The sequence below is a fragment of the Panicum virgatum genome, chromosome 7N, assembly GCF_016808335.1.
Source record: "Panicum virgatum strain AP13 chromosome 7N, P.virgatum_v5, whole genome shotgun sequence".
NCBI classification, from domain to species: Eukaryota; Viridiplantae; Streptophyta; class Magnoliopsida; order Poales; family Poaceae; genus Panicum; species Panicum virgatum.
This window is the reverse complement of record NC_053151.1, coordinates 48640452-48661660: the sequence shown is the minus strand read 5'-3', so window position 1 is coordinate 48661660 and position 21209 is coordinate 48640452. Positions and strand designations below refer to the sequence as shown.

General features: G+C 51.9%; 2 protein-coding genes across 2 annotated transcripts; both read left to right on the top strand.

The window, feature by feature from the left end:
* The first annotated feature begins 2814 nt into the window (after positions 1–2814).
* LOC120683291 (auxin-responsive protein SAUR21-like) lies at positions 2815–3700 on the top strand. Its single transcript, XM_039965360.1, has one exon. The coding sequence runs from the start codon at positions 2898–2900 to the stop codon at positions 3297–3299; it is 402 nt and encodes a 133-aa protein (XP_039821294.1). The 5' UTR covers positions 2815–2897; the 3' UTR covers positions 3300–3700.
* A 15062-nt stretch (positions 3701–18762) lies between these two features.
* On the top strand, positions 18763–19733 carry LOC120683034 (auxin-responsive protein SAUR21-like). Its single transcript, XM_039965047.1, has one exon. It carries the CDS (start codon positions 18834–18836, stop codon positions 19278–19280), a length of 447 nt encoding a protein of 148 aa, XP_039820981.1. The 5' UTR covers positions 18763–18833; the 3' UTR covers positions 19281–19733.
* The last annotated feature ends 1476 nt before the right edge of the window (positions 19734–21209 follow it).

Here is a 21209-nt window from a genome sequence, read left to right as displayed (position 1 = left end):
GTGCCCCCGCCCCCCTGAGAGACTCACAGGCACAAGATGCACCGCAGCCACCCTGGCCGGTAAGACACGAGATCAACAGTAAAAAAAAGAGAATGCAAGCAATCCAAGACACTACTCCCCCCGTCCCGTGCGTGCACTGCACAGTGCACACACGCGCGCAGCAGCAAAACCGGCAGGCGCGCACACCGGTTCCGCCGGCGCCGGGGTCCGGCCGGCGCACGAGCTCAGGCGCCGGCCGCCCCGCCCTGCGAAAGCGACGCGGGCGATCGAGGCACGCGGCCATGGGGGGCTCGATCGGGCGTGGACGTCGGAGAGAGCGCGCGCTGTCGCGGTGCCCTCGCGCGCAGGGCCGCCATTGCACCCGGAGCGTACGCGCGCGCGTTGCATCCGTCGCGGCCGTGGCGGCTGGCCCGTGAGCCCGTGGCACGGGTGCGGCAGTACGTACGCACTCCCATGCCGCGGCACTGTTCCGTCCGTGCATGCAAGCTCCCCCCGGCCGGCTTCTGACCTGATCTGTGTGCGCGCCGAAACCGGGCGAAGCTTTCCGGGCTGCACGCTCAGATCATGCATGCACGCAAGAGCTGTCCTATTTGGATTTTTAGTCTTGGATTAATTTTCCGTAGCGATGGGGTAGCTGACAGCATGACAAGCTGGCTGCTGGCGGCCTACTAATTTCACCAATTATCATTGCTCGGATAAGGCGGCAACTAGCAAGCGAGGCCGCTGCAGGGAGAGATCGATGGCGGCGGCGGCGGCTGATCGATGCGTGCGCGGGAACGCGCCACGACAGCGCTGCGTTCAACTTGGTGGCTGCTGCAGGAGTGCGATCTCCCAAGTGTGTGGGCGATCGTCGTGCTTGCCTGCGCCCCCCGGAAACCGTGAGCCCGACGAGCCTGGTCGCACCGGTTTCTTGGCCGCGACACATGTGTTGCTGATGGCGAGGCCCCAACGGTCTGCTCGTGACGTTGACGTGTACGTGAAAGCCGTCCTACGTAGGGTGCTAGTAGGCAGCCTAGGACTAGGATCACATGCGCCTGAGCTGGCCGGCGAGCGATCACCGGCCTAGTTCATGTACATACGAGCTCGATCACCACGATGAAGATGTCCTTAACGAACGCCGCGCGCCATGGCACCGGGAACAGCGCATGTTCGTCGTAAACCCGGCCTTTGTTTCGTTCTGTCTTCCTCGATCAACCTACCACGCTGCTGCGTCCAGGATTTCCTCGTGGTGAATTCACCCTGGCTCCATTCCAGTGGGCTCGAGCTAGCTCAGCTGGCACTGATATAGCTTGGGCCTGGTCGGGGGCAGAGGTCACTAGCAAGTGTCAGGCACAGATCAGACTGCAATATACGTTTGCAAACACCTGTCGTGCCACATCATATCGATCGGTAAGATGAGGAAAAAAACTTAGTACTGCTGGGAGCCGAGCCGATACTTTGTGTGTGTGTGTGTGTGTGTGTGTGTGTGTGTGTGTGTGTCGTGGAAAACGCGTGTTGCATGCACGGGTTTTTGGAGATATATATCAACCGTACCGATCGGGTGGCGTCCCGTCCATGGCCAGCGCACAGCATTTGGGTCCCCAGTTCGAGCAGAGATCTAATGCGTGCCAACCGAGAGGGGCTCGGCTGAAGATGCGCCACGTTATGATTATGGAAATTCAGATATCCACTTTGATGGACATCATGAAAATTCCACTTTGGAGATGGACCCAAATTAACACTACTACTTATTTTGAGCATTCGGAGTTATTTTGGAATTAGTTTTATAGAAATTCCCAAGCTGCTTACAAAAAAAAAAATTTAATGCAGAATTTGATGTGCAAGAAAAATCTGTATTAGCTTGAAATCTTTTATACTGAATGAAAATAGCAATAAGTCTGATCTAGCGAGACAGGGTCCTCTGCTCTACCAGTGGCAGTATCAAGGGCTTCAGGAAAGCTAGACGAAGTAGTAGACTGTGCAGTTGTGCCCCCATGCCTTCGAGTTGGCATGCCTGGACATATATGGCAGTCATCTGTTCAGCACAAGCACTGAAGCACACACGGCGTCCTTTTCTTTCGCTGTTACGAAGGGAGCACAGGCAAGATCAGCTATTCAGAGCGGCTTTGTGGAATGGGGATCTTCGACCATCTGAGTGTGAACTCCTGCGACTAATCTCGCCTCATCCGCTTGACTGCTGTGGTCCCGCTAGTGTGTGCCCGGCCAGTTCTCGGTAACCGGCAGTCCGCTGGCATATTATGATTTCAGCACCGTTCAGGCATCCAAAAACTGTAGGAATCAGACCAGAAATCTTCAGGCAAAACACAGGTGCTACGAGATGCTGTCTAGTATGTTTCTGGCTTGATGATCACTAGAAAGATACTCATTTGTTCAAACAAAAGGAAGGAGCATGTGTGACCTACTGCTAGTCGCTAGACCTGTGTGAAGAAGAAATTGTGACATCACCAGTCACATGCTTCACTTTCACCCACCAATACTGCCTGCTAGGAATCCAGGGCCGAGCAGCAGACGGCACAAACCGCTTACCAGTTACCGCCACCGCAGCAGAGCAGAGAGCACAGCGCTCTGCCGGCCTCACCAGGGAAGCAGGAAGCACGGCGCGCGGTGTCCCGGTCCGGTGCACGCACACGGCGCACCCACGCTCGCCACGGCACAGCTCCGCACACAAAAAACGACGCGCCAGCGACGCCATCCCCCGGCGATCTCCGCCAACCCCAGTGCCCGATGCCCGGCGCCGCGGCTATATATATTGCCCACCCCGTGCCCGCCCAGCTCCGCACCCACACACAAACACAAACAACTCGAACTCGATTGCAAGCGATCGATCGAAGCACCACTTCTCGAGAGGAGAGCAAACCGTCGCGGCTCTTCTCCGACCCAGTTCGGCCGCCTCAACCATGTGCAAGTTCGCGGTCACGATCCCGTCGCTCGTCTGCCTGCGCCGCGCCGTGCGGCGGTGGCGGTCCCGCGCCGCCGCCGCCGCTGTGCCGGCGGGGCACGTGGCGGTGCGCGTGGAGGGCGGTGGCGACTGGTGCGGCTCGAGGCGGTTCGTGGTGCGGCTGGCGCACCTCAGCCACCCGGCGTTCCGGGACCTGCTGCGCCAGGCGGAGGAGGAGTACGGCTTCCCGGCCGCGCCCGGCCCCATCGCGCTCCCCTGCGACGCGGACCACTTCCTCGACGTCCTCCACCTCGTGTCCTCGTCCTCCTCCTATTCCTGCTGCGGGCCGGCCCTGCGCCGCGGGCGTGGCGACTCGCGGCCGCTGCTGCAGGGGATAGCCGTGGAGAAGCTCGTGTGCTGAACTGCTGATCGATCAATCCGTCATCGCGCCCTGCCCTGCTCCAACCGTCCATTGGTGAGCAATGGCGACCAGCTGATCCATTCTTCTGTCTGCGAGACTGCAAGGGCGAGCACGCATGCAGCTCGCCGGCAGCGGCCGCCGGCACGAAGGAGAGAAGCGAAAGCGACTGGGTAAAGGGCGTCATCCCGTGCTCCGCGAACGTAAAGGCGGCGCCCCAACGGCGAAGGCCGCGGGGGCAACTGGGCAAGACCCGGACATTGTTAACAACAGCTGTATATGGATTTAGCTAGAATTGTACTAGAAATTTATGGATCCTGATCCCTTGCTCTGTAATAACTTGGTGGATTCTACAACTCAGCTCTATGTGCCAGAATAAAGAAAGAACTTGTTCCCTGATACAATTGTTTTGTTGTGATCATGCATTCATCCTCATGCATGTGTTCGTGATGAATTACTGTTGCGGCACCTGTCATAGTCAATGGATGATGGATGTGATTAACCATTCAATCATACTGCATCTAATTATATACGCTAGCAACTTTGATCTGCCGCTATTCACAGGCCAATAACATGCAGCCGCAAAAGAAAACGAGACCTACAGGTACATGGTCACATCAAGTATAACATAATACATGATATCAAATCTTATCTTACTATTAGTAACTGGAGGCTCCTCTGGAGCTTTCACATGAAGCCACTTAGGATCCTAAGTGGATACTCTGAAAAATAGAGAAATCCTATAAATTCTCAAAAAAATCACATCTGCCATTATGAAAATAGACTAAAGTAAACCTCTAAACATATATCTAAATTACACATCTCTGCCATTATAAAAATAATATAAATACCTCCCTAAATTTGCATATAAATTATCTAATTATGTCATTATTATTACAAGTTAAATTACTCATCGATCTGAATCTAAATTATATAATTATAATAATATATTAAAGTGCATCAATATAAAATTATAAATTAATATTTCTATCATTATTAATATATTATTTTTATTATTTATATTAAAATACTGCCCACGATATATGTCACCATATATTCATGTATGATGGAAGAGATAAGAATACCAATTCACAAACAAATAGTTCAACTAAACATATATTCAATACATATGGAGGTGTCATGCAAAATGAAATCTATTGTAACTAGATAATGATAAATATATGTTTTAGAGTATGTGTTAGAATATATAATAGATGAAAAGAACGTGAGATAGATAATTATAATTATTGACTTCATTCTTATATTAATTCTAATAAGCCCATGTGGGAGCACGGGTTGATAGACTAGTACTTCTCAATTGTTCTTTACAAAGGTCCAATGGTTATTATTACTATTATTTTCACAAAATTTTTTTATCAAATACTTCTCAGCATAGGGGTGAGTTGGAGGAAGGAAAAATGGATTGGGTCCATGACTAGGATGGTAGGCACAGTGGGACAGATGGTTTGTATAGTAGAGAAGTGTTTTTCAATGTGCATTTCATTTATACATACAAAAAAATAAACAAGACTGAGATCATATATCATGCTTGCTCCTTCATGTCTTATTGGTCAGGACTTTACCCGCCGGAGATGCAAGGGAAAATACTGGAGGGCGTCAAGGCTTTGCTGGCTTGTGTTCATCGGGCGGTGGCGGTGCAACCAAGCAACGTCCCAAGGATCTGTTGACACTCAAAATTGGCATGACCTGAAGTAGGCAAGATAAATGCCAAAATAACCAATTCAATATTAACTCTTATTATTTTGCAAGTTTGGCATATATGACTATTGTTCAGGATATGGAGATCGTTTTGGGATATTTTGGATATGATTTCATCAATGAGACAAAGATGGGCACAAAAAGGCATCAAGATGAGGTCAAATCATAGGTTTTAATGCACCAAGACGAAGCCCTCGTCGAGACGATCGAAACGGATATATGGATCGCCTAATTCAGAGTCTGGATGTAGGAGTTATGGCGCCATGAAGTTCGCCAATCTGGGCAAAACCGGTCTGACCGGATTTGGGGACCGGTCTGACCGGTTTTGGCTGTTGTGCAGCACGAGGAGTCCGGTCTGACCGGATTTGGTGACCGGTCTGACCGGTTTTTAGCAGATTAGTCCGAATTAGAGTTGTAATTTGATTCTATGTCGGTTTGTAATATATTTTTGACCTCCCACGGGTACAGACCTTCCCACCCTATAAATATAAAGGGCTATGGCCGATTGAGATACACCCAATCGAACATTACAAAATACATCTACTTTTTACCTCTAAACCCTAGTCTTTTCCAATCTCCCTTGCTGTCCATCGTGATCTCCACGGCCATTGATGGCGTCCTAAGCTCGCTGGTCGACCTAGGGCACGTCCGGCGATGTTCACGCCCCGACGGGGTCCCTCCCGGGCGAGAGGTTCGACGGCCTTTGCTAGTTTGCTCGTAAACTAGTCGTTCTTCGTCACGTAAGCGCGTTGGTTATTCTTTGCTGGTTTGCTCATAAACCTTGCCGCTCTTCACCATGTAAGTGTGATACTTATCCATCGAGACGACCGATTCCAGCGAAACCCTAGAAACCGGTCTGACCGGTTTGCTCAACCGGTCTAACCGGTCCGTGTGGCCTTACTGCTCTTCGGTCCCTTTGCGACTCGCACGTTCGAGTGCTCTCGTGTGTTGACCGAGATTTGCGTCAACACATTTTGGCGACTCCGCTGGGGACGATAATTCTGGTTATTGAAGCAACCGAATTTTTCTACCCTAGCCCTGTGTTAATTAATCTACTATTTTGGTTCGCCCTTGTTATTGCATCTGGTCTCTTTAGACCGATTGCAAATATAATTGTGGTATTGCATCAGGCTGCTCAAGCGGATTGCACTCTACTTTGCTTGCTGCTACATATCAAAGATCAAAAGAAAAGGCAAAGTGTTGGTTATTGATTGCTTGGATTATCAAATATATCTGGATTTATTGATTACAAGATCAGAAGCATCAAGACCTACTAAGAAGTATACATGGCGGGTTATTCATATGCGCCACAACAATATTACTACACCACGCCTGAGGTACAACATGCAAGTACATCATATATTTCTATTGATTATTTTGCTAGTACCATAAATTCTCATGTTGACGTTGCTAGTCATAATAGTGGTATACATATTGCATCGGCTAGTAATTATTTAGATGGTTTTAATTATGCTGCTTATAATTCTAAAAATTGCTTGTAACAGCCCATGCCAAATAATATGCATAATCTGAATTTTGATGCTATTAGCAACATACAACATACATATTTTCATACATCGGCAGCAGGACAAGTTCACATGCCGATGAACAATTATCAAGGCCAAACTAACATAGTGAGGACGGCCAATCTTTGTGAGACATCATGCGCTAATGATTTTAATACTGTTCAGCAAGGTGTTTCATATGGTTATTCATCGGCAACAAATTCAGAATATTTGACTCAAAGCATGCCGATGAATGAGAAAATTGGACATGCTGATTTTAGATATCCGGCCAATTATTCTCAACCATTATATGCTAGAGTGGAAGATGCATGTATAAATTCAGCACCATATACAAATACTAATACTCATACTTCGGTTCCAGATGTTTCCAATACTTATAGCCGAATTAATGAGAATTCAGCAAGATCACATTCATCTCCACAGATTAATTCTTCATGTGTTTCATCTCATGCATCATCACATAGTTTCGGTACTACTCATTTTTCGTTACCGAAAGTTCATGCTTGTGATTTTGCACAAAATGCTGCACCGAACAATGTTTCTACTATATTGCAAAAGCCAAATACTTTGTGGGATGCAAAACATGCTGAGCTTAAGAATGATGTGATTAAAAGATTTAACAAGGATAAGAAATTTGAGGAGAAGCTTAGCAAATTTGCAGAAACACAAATAAGATTGTATAAATCTTGTTTCCAAGAAACAGAGCAAGGATTTGTTCAAGTAATGGAATTACCATCCATTGACGATATATTCAAGGAAATGAGATTTGCAGCTACAAAGCTGGTTACATCATCGGTTGATAGTGGAAGAAAGAATAATTCCGATATGGGTAGCAATTCGGTTATGGTGAGAACCGAATTGAATAAAGATCGTCCCAAATCTATTGTATTGAAAGAGAAAAGTTTAGCTATACAAAAACCTGCCAAATTCAATAAAATAGCTATGCTTGACTTTTCGGAAGCTAAAAGACCCATATCTGTAAGTAGCCTTGTCAAGTGCAATAGTGAGCAACAATTTATGACTGAACGGAGTTCGGTCGGTGATATACATCAAGATACTAGAGACCATTATCTCAGGAGCAATGACAAGATATTGACGGGCCAACATTCAGAGTTGTCCAGTCGTGCTGGAACAACCGGTCAGACCGGGTCAAGTCGACCGGTCAGACCGGTTCCTGCGGGAATTGCTGCAGGTGGTCATCGGGAGGAAAGGCATGATATCATCCACATAAAGGTTCCTCGCCTCTCCAGCATATTTGACAAGGTACGCTTTTCAAGTAATTTACCCAATTCCAGATCAGATCATATGATTTCAGTCGATACATCTACTAGAGATATGATTGTGAATAATCGTAGAAAACCGATTGAGGAAGGTAATTTACTTGCTAGCAATAAAATAATTTCAGATAGTGTCGGCCAGTGCATTGTGAAAATTAGAAAGGCCGATAATAGTAATATTTTGGCATTTAGACTCGCTCCGTCATCGTTGCCAAAATTTTTCTCTACATGGTTTACTTGTGGTCATTCTGGGATTAAAAATAAGAAACCAAAACCGAAAAGCATTGTGAAATCCGATGATGATATAGTGATAAGCTCTAAAGTATCGGATGTGAGAAGCACAAGGAAAGCTATAGCCGAATGGATTAATGAGAAATCTGAACCATTTTTTGCTCAGCCTTAAAACCTTCTCCACAAAAGCGCCGGTTAGAGAAAATAAAATATACCTTCGATTTGACTTTGTGTGATGATTTATTTGATATATTGCTGGAGAAGAATTTTATTAAACCTTTTGGTCACAAAGTCTTGCTATCATCTCTTGATGTAAAGGAGCGAGATTATTGCAAGTTGCATAATTTATTTGATCACAGTATTCAGAATTGCAATATGTTTCGCCAAATTATACAATTGGCCATTAACTCCGGACGATTGAAATTTGCTCATGAACAAGAGAATGACCAATTGAAATCAATTGGTCTCGATGATAAGAAGTTACAAAATTGGCCAACATCGGCCAGTCCATGTAACAAGAAAAATATTTATGAGAAGGAAGATTCTAAGCCCTCAAGTGATATAGAAGACATCGTCCAAATTGAAGATGTTTCGAAGGACGATGAGCTTAATAAAAATCTGAAAAATATTGGGGGGCAAACGGGTTCTTCACAATCGGAACAAGAACCGATTACTCCTGCTGTGCTGACAAGACAGGTCAGACCGGTTTGCTCAACCGGTCAGATCGGTACCAAACAGGTCAGACCGGTTGCTCAAACCGGTCAGACCGGTTCTGATCAGGGACGCCCAGAAATATTGAAATCAGAGCGTCTTAAGATAAATGGAGCTAAAGACCATAATAAGCACAATGGCAAGAAGCTGAAGCTCAGTTTTGATGAACTTCTGGCTAAATACCTAAAAGAGAATGATGCCAAACGTGCTAATCGGTCAAATGATGTTAAATCATCAAGATTACCTCCTAAGCATAATTCTGGGAGTTGGAATTGGCAAAGGAAAAATTTTCATTCAGCAGCACCATATTCTCCTTCGGGGCCATCGATGCCAATTCCAAACGCTTTGCATCCCGCTGGTTTTCATCACCATTCATCATGGAGATGGGATGATCCATGGGCACACACTCCTTCATATTTTAGACCATATCATGTAGAGTATGCAGCACCAAGAGAACCGTCATGTGTAGGGCAGCCGTGCGTTGAGAATGACCGATTTAAGCCAAAGTATTGGTCTAGAGTTCAAGAGAAGAAAAAGGTTGTCAAGCAGATTTATGTAGTGAAAAAGGATGGTCGCAAAGCTACAAGTTCAGATCTGAATACAATTGCTGAAAAGCCGATTAATGTGTTAAAGACTTCGGCTATTAATGGCAATGAAAAGGAAAATTCAGCTGTTGATATTCCAAATACCAAATCTGGGCAAAAGAGGTTAAAGGAGCCGAAAATCAAGAAGAAGGTGCCGCTGTCCAAAGCTCAAGCACAGCCGAGATATTTACTCGGCTCATCAGGTTGGCAAAAGAAGAAGCTCCAGAGACTTAGTGCCCAGGAGCTGAAAGAAAAAAGCATGGCGTGGGATCCTAAAGGATGCATTCAAACTCAAGACGAAGATGATGTTTGCACAGAAGGTGCAATGCAATTAAAGAAGAATAGAAGGTCCAAAAGACGATCTTCAAATATAAGGTTTGCACCAAATCATCAAAATTATTGGTTAGTACATCATCCATTTGATTCACAAATACTATATACACCTGTGTATTGGAATTCATCCATGAATATGTTTGGTTATCCCTCATGCTCTTATTTTGATCCTTGGACGCCATGTGGGTCTTTATATCAAGGAGGGTTATCACCAAATTGTTATGCCTATTGATTAATTTCAAAAGCCGAAATATTTAGTTCCTGGAGATGGTTTTTATTCTGGATTTTATATGTCTCTCTACACTATTTCGGCTATACATATTCTTATGGATGAATTTACTATGGACGATAATTTGTATCATCCTTGGCAACACATACGGCCGTTGAATGTCTTTGATCATCGTCCTAAAGTGTTAAGCTTCCCGATAAGATATCACTTAATTGTTTTAATGCTCGGGGGGCAAGGTATTAGTAAAATGAGCATTTTCCCCTATGGATTTGGTACTTTTTTTGGATCGGCTTGAAAGAGTTCTCAAGGCACTGGTGTTGTTTTTGTTTCATCAAATGATGCTATTTTGAGACGTATAGCCGGTTTAAATATTTTACACCAATATTTAGGCCGAATATGAAGTTTTGTATTCGAGCTAGAAATCTTGTGATCCATAGGTGTGAAATAGGCAAAAGCGTTTGATGATTCAACATTGATAGGTGCAGCAAGTACTTAAGCTGAACTGATGCTTATTTGGATCACAAAAGGATTATCATGAGAATGTCTAGATGTGATATCTTGCTTTGATGAATTTGTCATTTACCATATACCTAGACATGTTGATAACGGTGCAAATATTTTGACACATCAAATATCTGGCTATATGATTAGAAAAGATCAATTTCATATCAAAAGGCCGATGTTTGTTGATACCAAGGTGCACTCTCTGGACAAAACGGTCCAACCGGTTTTTTTTTTTACTGTCAACGGAGGGGGAGAGGATCCCCACCTGATATATATTAATTTTTGGTGGCCCATAACGGCCGGATGGTGAAAGTGTTTACATCAAGTCGGGTTTACATTGCCAAAGAAAACAGATTACACCATTGATCAATGACGGTGCGATCATCACGTGGCAACCGGCAAGTCCACGTTTGGGCAATAGTCTTGCAGATTTGCAAGGTTTGGTGCAGATTCAGCGTCTCATTTCGGAAGACAATGCCGTTCCGTCGCTTCCACAATTGCCAGCAGCACAGCAGCGTGAAGGTATCAAAGTGTACGGCCGGAATGCCAGGCGGCCTCGGTAGGCAATGAAGCTCCTTGGTTGCAAACTCTGATGGCAGCTGGAAGCCAATGGAGCGCCAGAACATGCTTGCAAACTGACAGTGAAAGATTAAGTGTGAAGCCGTTTCAGGTGCCTGTCCACACAGGTCGCAAATGTCATCCACCAGGACGTGGCGCCATAGGAGGTTGGTTTTGCACTGGATTCGGTCACGCTGAAGGAGCCAGGCAAAGAATTGGACTCTTGGGGGGCACTGCACTTCCAGAATGTGGTTACCGGCCCAGCACTTGGAGCTTGCATAGACTTGAGCAGAGCATACAGTGCAGAGGTTTGTAGTGCCCCATCGGCGTTGGCGAAAGGCGAATGGCGTGTCACTGGAGGCAGTTAGTGCGAGCCCAGAGGTGATGCCGCTCACAGCATTCAGTTCTGAAGCAGCCAGTGGTGTGAGTCGGGGGGCGAGAGAAGCTTGCAGGCCTCCGGTGACCGCATCGTGTACAGAGAGCTTGTCATCCTTGCAGTGACTCATCAATGCCCCAAATTTTTCAGAGAAACTCTCATCTCCGCACCACACATCGTGCCAGAAAGATGTCGATCGGCCGTCCCCCACAGTGACCGTGGTGATAGCTTGGTAAAGGGGAAGCAACATTTTCAGAGTGTCCCAGTGTGCTCCCTGAATGCTGCCTTCAAGGTTGGCAAGGCAGACATTCCGACGGACCCACCTTGCCCAAGATGTGAGTTGACTACCGTAGAGCTTGTGGAGGAGTTTCAGCAACAGGCATGTATTCTGAGTAGCAAGATCCTTGATCCCCAACCCGCCTTGATCACACGGAAGGCAGACATTGTCCCAGGCAACAAGGCAACTCGAACAACTGGCATTGTCATCTCCCGTCCACAGGAAGCTGCGGCGGCGCTTGTCGATTTGGGCGATCACCCCTGGGGGAATGGGCATGGCACACATGACATACGAGAGCTGCCCACCCAGGACAGTGTTGATGAGCACGGTTCTGCCCATGGGATTCAGGAGTGCGGCTTGCCATCCAGCCAGGTAACAGTCAGCCTTGCATATATATATGGATCAAACGCAGATAGGCGTAGCTTGTCACATGAGAGCGGCAGTCCCAGGTAAGTTTGGGGGAAAGTCCCGCGATTGCACCCAAGAGCCGAGATGCAGGCGGGGATGTCCTCTTCATCCATGTGCATGGGTACTGCCGTACTCTTGTGATAGTTGATATGCAACCCAGTCGCTGCCGAGAATTGATCCAACAGAGATCGTAGCCGCTCCACCTCGATCAGATCCCCTTTCATGAGAATGAGGGTGTCATCCGCGTATTGCAACACAGGGCAGGTTGTAGAGTGGTCAAGCGGATTACGGACAGTGTTGTCATACTTGATCAGCGCTTGTAGCACATCTGCCACAAGCAGGAACAGATAGGGCGACATTGGATCGCCCTGTCGGAGGCCTCTTTTGCATGTGAACCACGGGCCCGGGCAACCATTCACCAAGACGGCTGTGTGTGAGGTATCAAGCAGTCGACGCACCCAAGAGCACCACCGAGCATCAAAACCCCGTGCTTCCATCACTGCCATGAGACAGCTCCAGTTGACCGTATCGAACGCCTTTGCAAAATCCAACTTTAAGACCAAAGTAGGAGTCTTCCGCTTGTGGCAGACTTGCAACAACTCTGCGGCATACACAAAATTCTCAGCAATTGTGCGGCCTTTCAGGAAGCCAGTTTGATCTAAGTCAATGAGCCCAGAGATCTCCCGTTGCAGCCGTGTGGTAAGAAGTTTGGCACCAATCTTCACACTGCAATTCTGAAGACAAATAGGCCTGAACGCATCCACAGAGGTAGCACCGGGCTTCTTGGGCAGCAGCACCATGTAGGATCTGTTAATTCTTTTCAGATCTACCAAACCATCAAAGAACCCCTGCAGAAACTGCATCACCTCGCCCTTAATTGTCCCCCAGGCGGCCTTGTAGAAACTCGGCCCAAACCCGTCGGGTCCGGGCGCACTGCTGCTGTTCATCGAGCGGATTGCCTGCAGAGCTTCTGATTCAGTGAAATCTGCAGTCAGCTGCGGAGTTGTAGAGCGCCGGCCATGGTAGAGGGAGCAGAGGTCGAAGCTGAAAGTGCTGAATCCATCCTGGCCAAGCAGCTTCCTGTAGTGAGATGTGAGCGCGGCTATTTTCCCTTCATGTGCCGTGACCCGAGTGCCATCCACTTCCACAACCTTGATCTTGTTCGTGCGCATGCGTTGAGTGGCATGAGCATGAAAGAACTGAGTGTTAGAGTCACCTTCACATAGAGCTTTTTGCTTCCCCCGCTGCTTCCAATAAGCAGCACGTTCCTTCACCGCTTGGGCGAGCGCAGCATGACACCGGTCCCGTACATCGGATTCCTGCGTGGACAAGTGACGAGATTCTTCCAAGAAGTCGAATAACATGATAAGAAACTTGTAGTTTGGTATGATAGTAGGGGCGCCCTCATACGCCGAGCCCAAACCTTTGCCGCAGCACGGGTTGTCTTGAGGCACGCAGCAAGGCGGCCGGCAGCATCAGTATGCGTGGGAGCCGTGAGCCAAGCAGGGAGCACCTCAGGGAGGAAAGCCGGGTTGCGTAACCAAGCGTTTTCAAAACAGAAAAGGGAAGCTTCTGGAACGTTGCTAGCGATGGAGAGGAGCAGGGGTGCATGATCGGATGTAGGACGGACAAGGGTTGTGAGGGTTGTGTTCGGGTAGGCGTTGCATTGTGCCGGGTTGACAAAAGCACGGTCAAGGCAAGCCATGACCGGACAGGTGCGTTTGTTGCCCCAAGTGTACAGGCGATCAAGGAGTGGGAGCTCCATTACTCCGAGGCGCTCGATGGTTTCATTGAAAAGTTTGCAGAGAGTGGGGTTTAAATTACCAGTGTTTTTCTCAGAGGCACACCGAATGAGATTGAAGTCCCCGACCAAGATCCACGGGCCAGAGATGTGGGGTTGCAGCTCGAGCAGGTCCTCCAGGAAGAGCCGAGAGTCCCGATGGTTGGAAGGGGCATACACATTGGTTAAGGTGAGGTGGTGGTCGGAGGCAGTGGAGGAGAGAGTGGTTGTTAAGGTGTGGCGCCTGGAAATGAACCCTTCCAGGGAGAAGGCATTCGAGTTCCAGGCCGTGAGTATGCCCCCCCTTGTGCCAGCAGCACTGATGTACTGGAGCGTGGTTGCGAAGTGCGAGGGCAGGAAACTATGTGCTTGAAACTGATCTATGTGGCGGAGTTTTGTTTCTTGGAGACAGATTAAAGCCGGCGCAGCAGAGACGAGCACATCCTTAACAATTGCACATTTATCCGGGTCGCCTAACCCACGCACATTCCACGACACAACACAGATTTTCTTAAAGCGGTTACTCATAAGCAAAAACAGACACCGACACGGACACACGAACAGACGGTAGAACGAAGCTACCACACGGACAACACACGGACCGACCCCGAGCACCCTGGATCGGTAGCAACAGCAAAGCCAACAACGACAAAGGGTCGTGGAACAACAAAGCTAGCAGCAGAAGATAACAGGGGGTACAACCAACAACCGAGCTGCCAAGAACCCGACGAACAGCAACTGGCAGACTGCAACACGCGCCGTCGGGGTTGGAGAGGATGGAGATGATCATTCCGGGATGCTCTGCACCTTCGGCTTGTCGCCAAGCCCGGCAGCAACCACCATCTTGCGCAGATCAGCAGCAGAAATCGGGAGCTTAGAGCGCTTGAGCAGGTTCTTCTTTTCCACAGTCTGCTTCAGCTTAGACGAGCAAGGAACCAGAGCATTCTGAAGCGCCTTGAGCTGGACGGCCTTGTCAGTGGAGTCGACAAATCTCCCCGCAGCCTTCTCGGCAAGGCGGCTACTCTGACGCGGGGCCTTGGGAGCACTGAGCAGTAGGCCAACCCGCGGACGACGGCTGTGGCGGACCGGACGCGTGCCAGAAGCAGACTGGGCAGTAGGGGAGGTGGGAGGAGCATCTGGGGCTTCTTCATCGGAGCGGTTGGCGACCGGGGACTGCACAGCACGCTTGCAAGCTGAGAGTATGGCGGTAAGCTGGAGGAGGTTGGCTGCGTGGGAGGCAAGGTGTGCTGGGCTGGTTGGCGGGCTAGGCGCAAGATGGGTGACCGGCGCAGGCCCAAAGGCAGGTGCATCAGCGGCGGGTGGGGGGGTGTGTTTTGCGGCTGCGGCTGGGCCCAGGAACAAAGGCTCAGCAGGATGATTGGGCCCAGGAGCATTTGGTGGAGGTGGGCCAAAGAACGGAATGTGTTCCCCAGCATGGTTAAGCTGCTGTTGACGAGGCCAAATGCGGATGGGGAGGATCTGAGCAATGCTCCCACCCAGGTTGCCGCGCACAGCATCAACATATAGCTCAGAGGGAATATCAAGGCGGTTATGGACGGCAACAACCAAGCGCAGCGGCGAGAAATCATACCCAGAGAGGCAGGCCGGATCGATCTCGACGACCTTGGCAAAGCCGCTAACGGAGCGCGTGATGTGGTCAACCACCCAATGTTCAGGCGGGTAGTCAACCACAGCCAGATAGGCAAGCCACTCCGGCTCCCGGAAGAACCGATTGGAGGTTTCTTGCGGCCGTTCGAGCTCCAAGGTGGCGCCGGCATGGGTGAAAGGGCTGAGCTCACGAACAGCCTCCCGGTCCGCCGCCGATGTGAAGCGCAGCAGCATGGCGCCGCGCGAGGACGACAGCAACTCCACAGGCACCGTGGGAGGCACGGAGGCCAGGGCAGCCCGGAGGAAGAGGGCAACGCTGGCGCCGGCCTCGGCAGGCGTGACATACGCAAAGGCAAGGCGAGCGGCCACATCCTCGTGTCCCTGGGGGAGCCACACATCCAGCGAGTGGATGCGTCCGTCCCAGTAGGCAGGATCCTCCGGATCAGTGTCGATGTCGCCGCACTCCACCGTCACCTCACTGTCAGAGGCAGAGTCGGACTCCGACGAGGGGGCACCAACACCGCCAGAGCTCGCAGGCGAAGTGCCGGCAGCGCGAACCGGCGACGCGGAGGACGGCGGGGAGCGTCTCCCGGGGGAAGAAGGCGCCGAGGGTGTGTGGAACACCGGCTCCAACGGCTCCTTCCCACACGGGGAAACCACATGAAGATCGACAGCCCTAGGGAAGACAGCGGCCCCACAGGTCGGTGGAGTGCCATTGGCGGTGGGAGCAGGCGAAGCCGAGCCCCCCGGCGCCGCCTTCCGGGGGAAGGTGGTGCCATGCTGCAGGGAGCCGACCGCAGCTGCGAGTCCCCGTGGGAGCTCGAAGTCCGGCGCCGCCGTGCTGGAGGAGGAGATCATCCTGAGCGGGTCGAAGGCCGCGGAGTCAGAGCCGGGGTGAGCTGGGGTAGGTGGCGGAGGGGCCGTGGTTGGCGGGGGGAGGTGGTAGGGCGTGGCGAGAAGGGCACATCATGCACAGGGGCACGCTGCCCAGGGTTGGGGACGTTTGGGGCGGCATGGGGGCGGCGCGGCATCGGCGTCAGGACGCGGGCGATCGGCATCTTGCACTCGTGAGCGCGGTGGCCGCTCCCGCGGCAGTTGCGGCAGCGGACGGGATCCCGGCAGGCGCTCACCTGGTGGTCACGCGCAAGGCAGCGGAAGCAGGCAGTGGTGGAAGTGATGGGCGGGGGGCGCTTGGTTAGGGTTTGGGGGGGTTTTGCTGGGGAGAGGAGGGCGAGCTTGTAGGGGCCGGCGGGTTGGTGGGGTGCATTGAGTGGGGACTGTGGGGGGGGGGGGGGTTACTTCCACAGCTGGCGAGTCCAATCGAGGTCTTGTCGGTATGGCGCGGGCACGAATTCGGCCGGGGAGACATGACCGGTACACAGGGTGGACAAGAAGGGGAGCCAGGTGAATCCACGGAGATCTTCGCAGTTGAATGCGCAGCGTCTTGAGCCACGGGCCGCAGAAAGTTGTTGCTACCAGAGTGTGCCGCAGTGACTGCACTGTCCCGCAGCTGGCAGGTGGTTGAAGGCGTGTTTGCGGAAGGAGAAGCAGCGTCGTCTCCCATCAGGCGAGCAGCTCGAACAGCGCTAGCCATGGTGGCATGAAGGTAGAGAATGGAAGAACCCAGACGCAGCGAACCCCGAACAGCAAGAACGTTAGCAATGTTCTGATTCGAGACAGTGAACTGGAACACTCTAGGACGCAAACGACACACACGCAGGCGACCCGAACTAACAGTGAGCAAAAAGTTAAGCATGTTCGTGATGAAAGCAAGGTTGTAGTGGTTGTCTCTCGAACCAGGAGTGGCCCAGAGAGAAGCTGGAGGCGAAGAGAGCATAGGAACAATGGCACCTGGGACGACGGTTGCATGGAAGTCGCGGAGGAGGCGATCCTGGAAGGTGCACCCCGGGTGGCTCGCGGCTCCAACCTGCAGCGGTGCGCCGACGCGGTGCCGGGCTTCAAGACTAGACCGAGCTCGCGGCGCAGGCGTAGGGCTGGCGCGGCGAGGGAGAGGCGGGGCGGGTGGAGGTGGTGGGTGGCTGGCGGCGGTGTTGGTGGGTGGCGGGTGGATGGTGGCGGCGTTGCCGGAGGTGGGAGGGGGGGATGGGCGCCGGCGGCGGGCGAGCCATGAGGGACGGCCATATCGCCCCCGTCGCCCGCGGGGCGGTCGCGAGGAGCGTCCATCTTTTATCTGAATTTTGAATGGCAGGTTAGTTGAATGTGTGTGCTTACACTCCGCGGAGGATGCGAGGCAGGCCAAGAACACGGCAAGGAGAATCACCATCACCTTCCCAACCGGTTTTTGAGACCGGTCTGACCGGATTCCATGACCGGTCTGACCGCTTGTGGAACCGCCGATTCGCCGCACGCGTGGAGACGATCCAGCCATCGCCACGTCGCGGTACAGCCAGGATGAGAGAGATCATCAGCGCGGCCAGGGCGATCCCGGCCACCTACACTGCACAGTCTCCGCGCTCCTCTGTCCTCTGGGTTCCTAGTCCCGGCCTGCAGCATTGATAGCCGCTCGTGCACGACGCCGGCGACGGCTTGCTGCCGGCCTGAGTGGCCGTGGCGCGGCGAAGTTCGCTTGGCGCGAGTCCCGACGGGCGACGGCATGCAGTTGAGGTTGTAGATGACAAGCTGGCTGTCAAGCTGCTGCGATAGCATTGTTTCCAACTTGGGAACTCAGAGAGAGTGGGCGATCATGCCTGCGACCCCCGGAACTGCCGCGAGCGCTGAACGACCTGGACCTGACTCACGCTGGTTTCTTGCAATCTGTTGGCTCCGGGTCGATGGCGAAAGGCGGCAGTACATGTGTTGACGATGTTGCTGGCGAGGCCCCAACGGCCGGTCCCAGTGAGTCTCTCAGATGTGACAGCCGCCGTAGGCTTGAACTCCAGCTACGAAGGATCACATGCACCTGAGCCGGCTCGTCGGCATCACCTGGCCTGGCGCTTTGAAGCAACAGCATATGCACGGAACGCGTGATGCATGCCTGAATTCGCATTCTATCATGCGTTGCCACGAGACTGAACTTCATCGCGACGGAGATTGCTTGGACTTGGGAGTGCTCTTGGCGTTCGGTGCACTGCAGGTGCAGGGGACAGGCGCGCAGGACTAGTCATGGCCGGTTGGAGCAGAGATCGAAGGCGCCTCGGCTGGAGACGCATCACGTATGCTGACGGTGTCCCGGTCCGCTGCACGCTCGGCACGACCCCAAACGCTCAGAACTGCGCACCCCGATGCCATCCCGGCAATTTCCGCCAACTCCAGTGGCCGATGCCCAGCTCCAGCTCTATATATTACCACACCATCCCCGCCCAACTCCACAACCCCCAACCCCAACCTCGGTTGCATTAAGAAGCAAAACCACTCGACCGATCGCCGGTCGAACTCGCGGACGCAGTCAAGCAACCATGTGTAGGGTCGCCATCACGATCCCGTCGCTCGTCTGCCTGCGCCGCGCCGTGCGGCGGTGGCGGTCCCGCACCGCCGCGTCCTCGCGCTCCGGCAAGAATGGAGACGCCACGGTGCCGGCGGGGCACGTGGCGGTGTGCGTGGGGGGCACCGGCGGCGGCGAAGGCTCGACGGGGCCGAGGCGGTTCGTGGTGCGGCTGGCGCACCTCACCCACCCGGCGTTCCTGGAGCTGCTGCGGAAGGCGGAGGAGGAGTACGGCTTCCCGGCCGCGCCCGGCCCCATCGCGCTCCCCTGCGACGAGGACCACTTCCTCGACGTCCTCCACCGCGTGTCCTCGGCCTCGCCGGCCTCCTCGTGCTGCTGCGGCCCGGCCGTCACGCGGCGCGGGCGCGGCGACGCGAGGCCGCTGCTGCAGGGGATGGCCGTCGAGAAGCCCGTCTGGTGATCCACCGTCCATCGGCGACCTGGTGATTCGTTTGAACTGTGCAAGACTGCGAGCACACGCATAAACAAGCAAGTTGGCAGCGGCAGCGGCAGCTAGCGCGCGGGAGAAAGACGAAAGCGACTCGCCCGGCTGGCGCTGCCGAGAAGACCGTGCGCGGGCGGACAGGCCGCAACAAGCGCTGGGGCATCGGTGTAGAGGGGGCGTCCTCTCCTCCCGTGCTCTGCGTAAAGGCGATGGCCGTGAGCCCGTGAGGGCAAACGGGGAAGGCAGCACGGACATTGCAAACAGCAGCAGTGTTGTATGGATTGTTTAGGAGCTACTACATGAGTAGGAATTGGTTCAAGAGAGTAATTTTTTTTGGTATTCTTCTCTCTGTAATAAATCTGTCGATTGGGAGTTTAAAAAAAACACCGATCGATTGCGCAACTCTTTGCAGGGCATAAAAAAATGTTTCTTCAAGAATCATGCTGTCGTCGCTTGTTGCCATGCGTGTGTTGCAGATACTGATGTGCCAAATCTATCCTTAATGGATCATGTATGTGACTATAACCATATACTGTAACTATCACCTCTAATTGTTTCCTCTAGCAGCTGGATTTGTCGCGATTTACTACTCAATTACCACCTCGTAGTTCCTTCTGCAGTGACATTGGCAAACGTAATGGCGGTTTATATCGGATATTATGTTGTGTTCGCTTGGCTGTGGCTGGTGCTGATTTGGCATGAGAGAACAGTACTGCTGACTGGCTGGTAGCTGGTGGCTGGTGGCTGATGCTGATTTAGTATGAGAGAACAGTACTGCTGGCTGGTTGGCTGACAAGCCAAGCGAACAAAGCGAATTCAGAAAGAAAATTGTCCAGTTCATCAAGTATTGAGGTTTTCGAAACGAAGCACGAGAGACAAACTGACAAAGACACAAAGTTCAACTTGGTTGAGGTCTTGGTGTGTGCTCAGAAAGGGGAAGACGATTCCAATGCGGTTTTTCGTCTAAACAGGGGTAGAATACAACAAGGCCAGATCATCCTAGCTTGAAGACTAGTGGTTCCACTGTCCAGCATGTCAAAACGCTAGTTCATAATCATATACTAGAAAGCACAGGGCACAGCCGAGCCCTGTCGTTCTGGATCAAATTTTAAGCCTGACGTGGCTACAAGAGTACGATCAAGCTGCCAATCCAACCCCGACCTAACATGACCGTGCAGCAGAGCCTGACGTGCTCATATCCTGCTGCAGAGCATGTCCCAGACAAAATCTCGAGCAAAGTCTGACAAATGTAGCGATGCCATTGGACTAGTAAAATTCATATGGTTGCCATGCCAGGCACTGCCTCCAACATTCACGCCATCAGACAGAACACACAGAGCATGTGCGGCCAAGCTCTGAAGTTCTGAATCCTATCAAGGCAATACTTGGCGTTCCTGCTGGCATTCAAACCTGGACGTTCAAAACGCACCGTATCTCTTCGCCGATTCGCCGCACGAGCGGGGGAGATCCGCCCGTCGCCACGTAGCGATGCGGCCAGCCAGGGAGCACCGAGATCGTCAGCGGGAAGCGCGCTCCGGCGAGCGGATTCCGGCCAGTTACACCGCACTCCTCTCATGGCCAGGCCACGCATGGGTTCGTTATCGCGGCGGTTACCCTGTCCGGCCACTAAAAGCTTCCCGCGGGATCCGCCGCGCGCCGCGGCATCTCCGCTCGTGCGAGGGGAGCTCACTATCGCGACCGGCGGCCGGGTGGTACGTGTCCGCGCGTCGGGGCACCGAACATGCGAGCGCCCCCAGCCAGAATCTTTGTGAGGGGAGGGAGCAAGCGATGACGACGATGATGGCCCGTGGATTGAGCGGGCTGTTCCAACCGAATTCGCGTGCCCTTTTGGTTGCGGGATCACATCATCTGGCTGCCTCAGCTGGGCGAGTATTTAAGTATTTT

What these genes read in the sequence shown, in the direction of transcription:
- LOC120683034 (XM_039965047.1), top strand. Translation starts at nt 18,834, where the DNA reads ATGTGTAGGGTCGCCATCACGATCCCGTCGCTCGTCTGCCTGCGCCGC.
- LOC120683291 (XM_039965360.1), top strand. Translation starts at nt 2,898, where the DNA reads ATGTGCAAGTTCGCGGTCACGATCCCGTCGCTCGTCTGCCTGCGCCGC.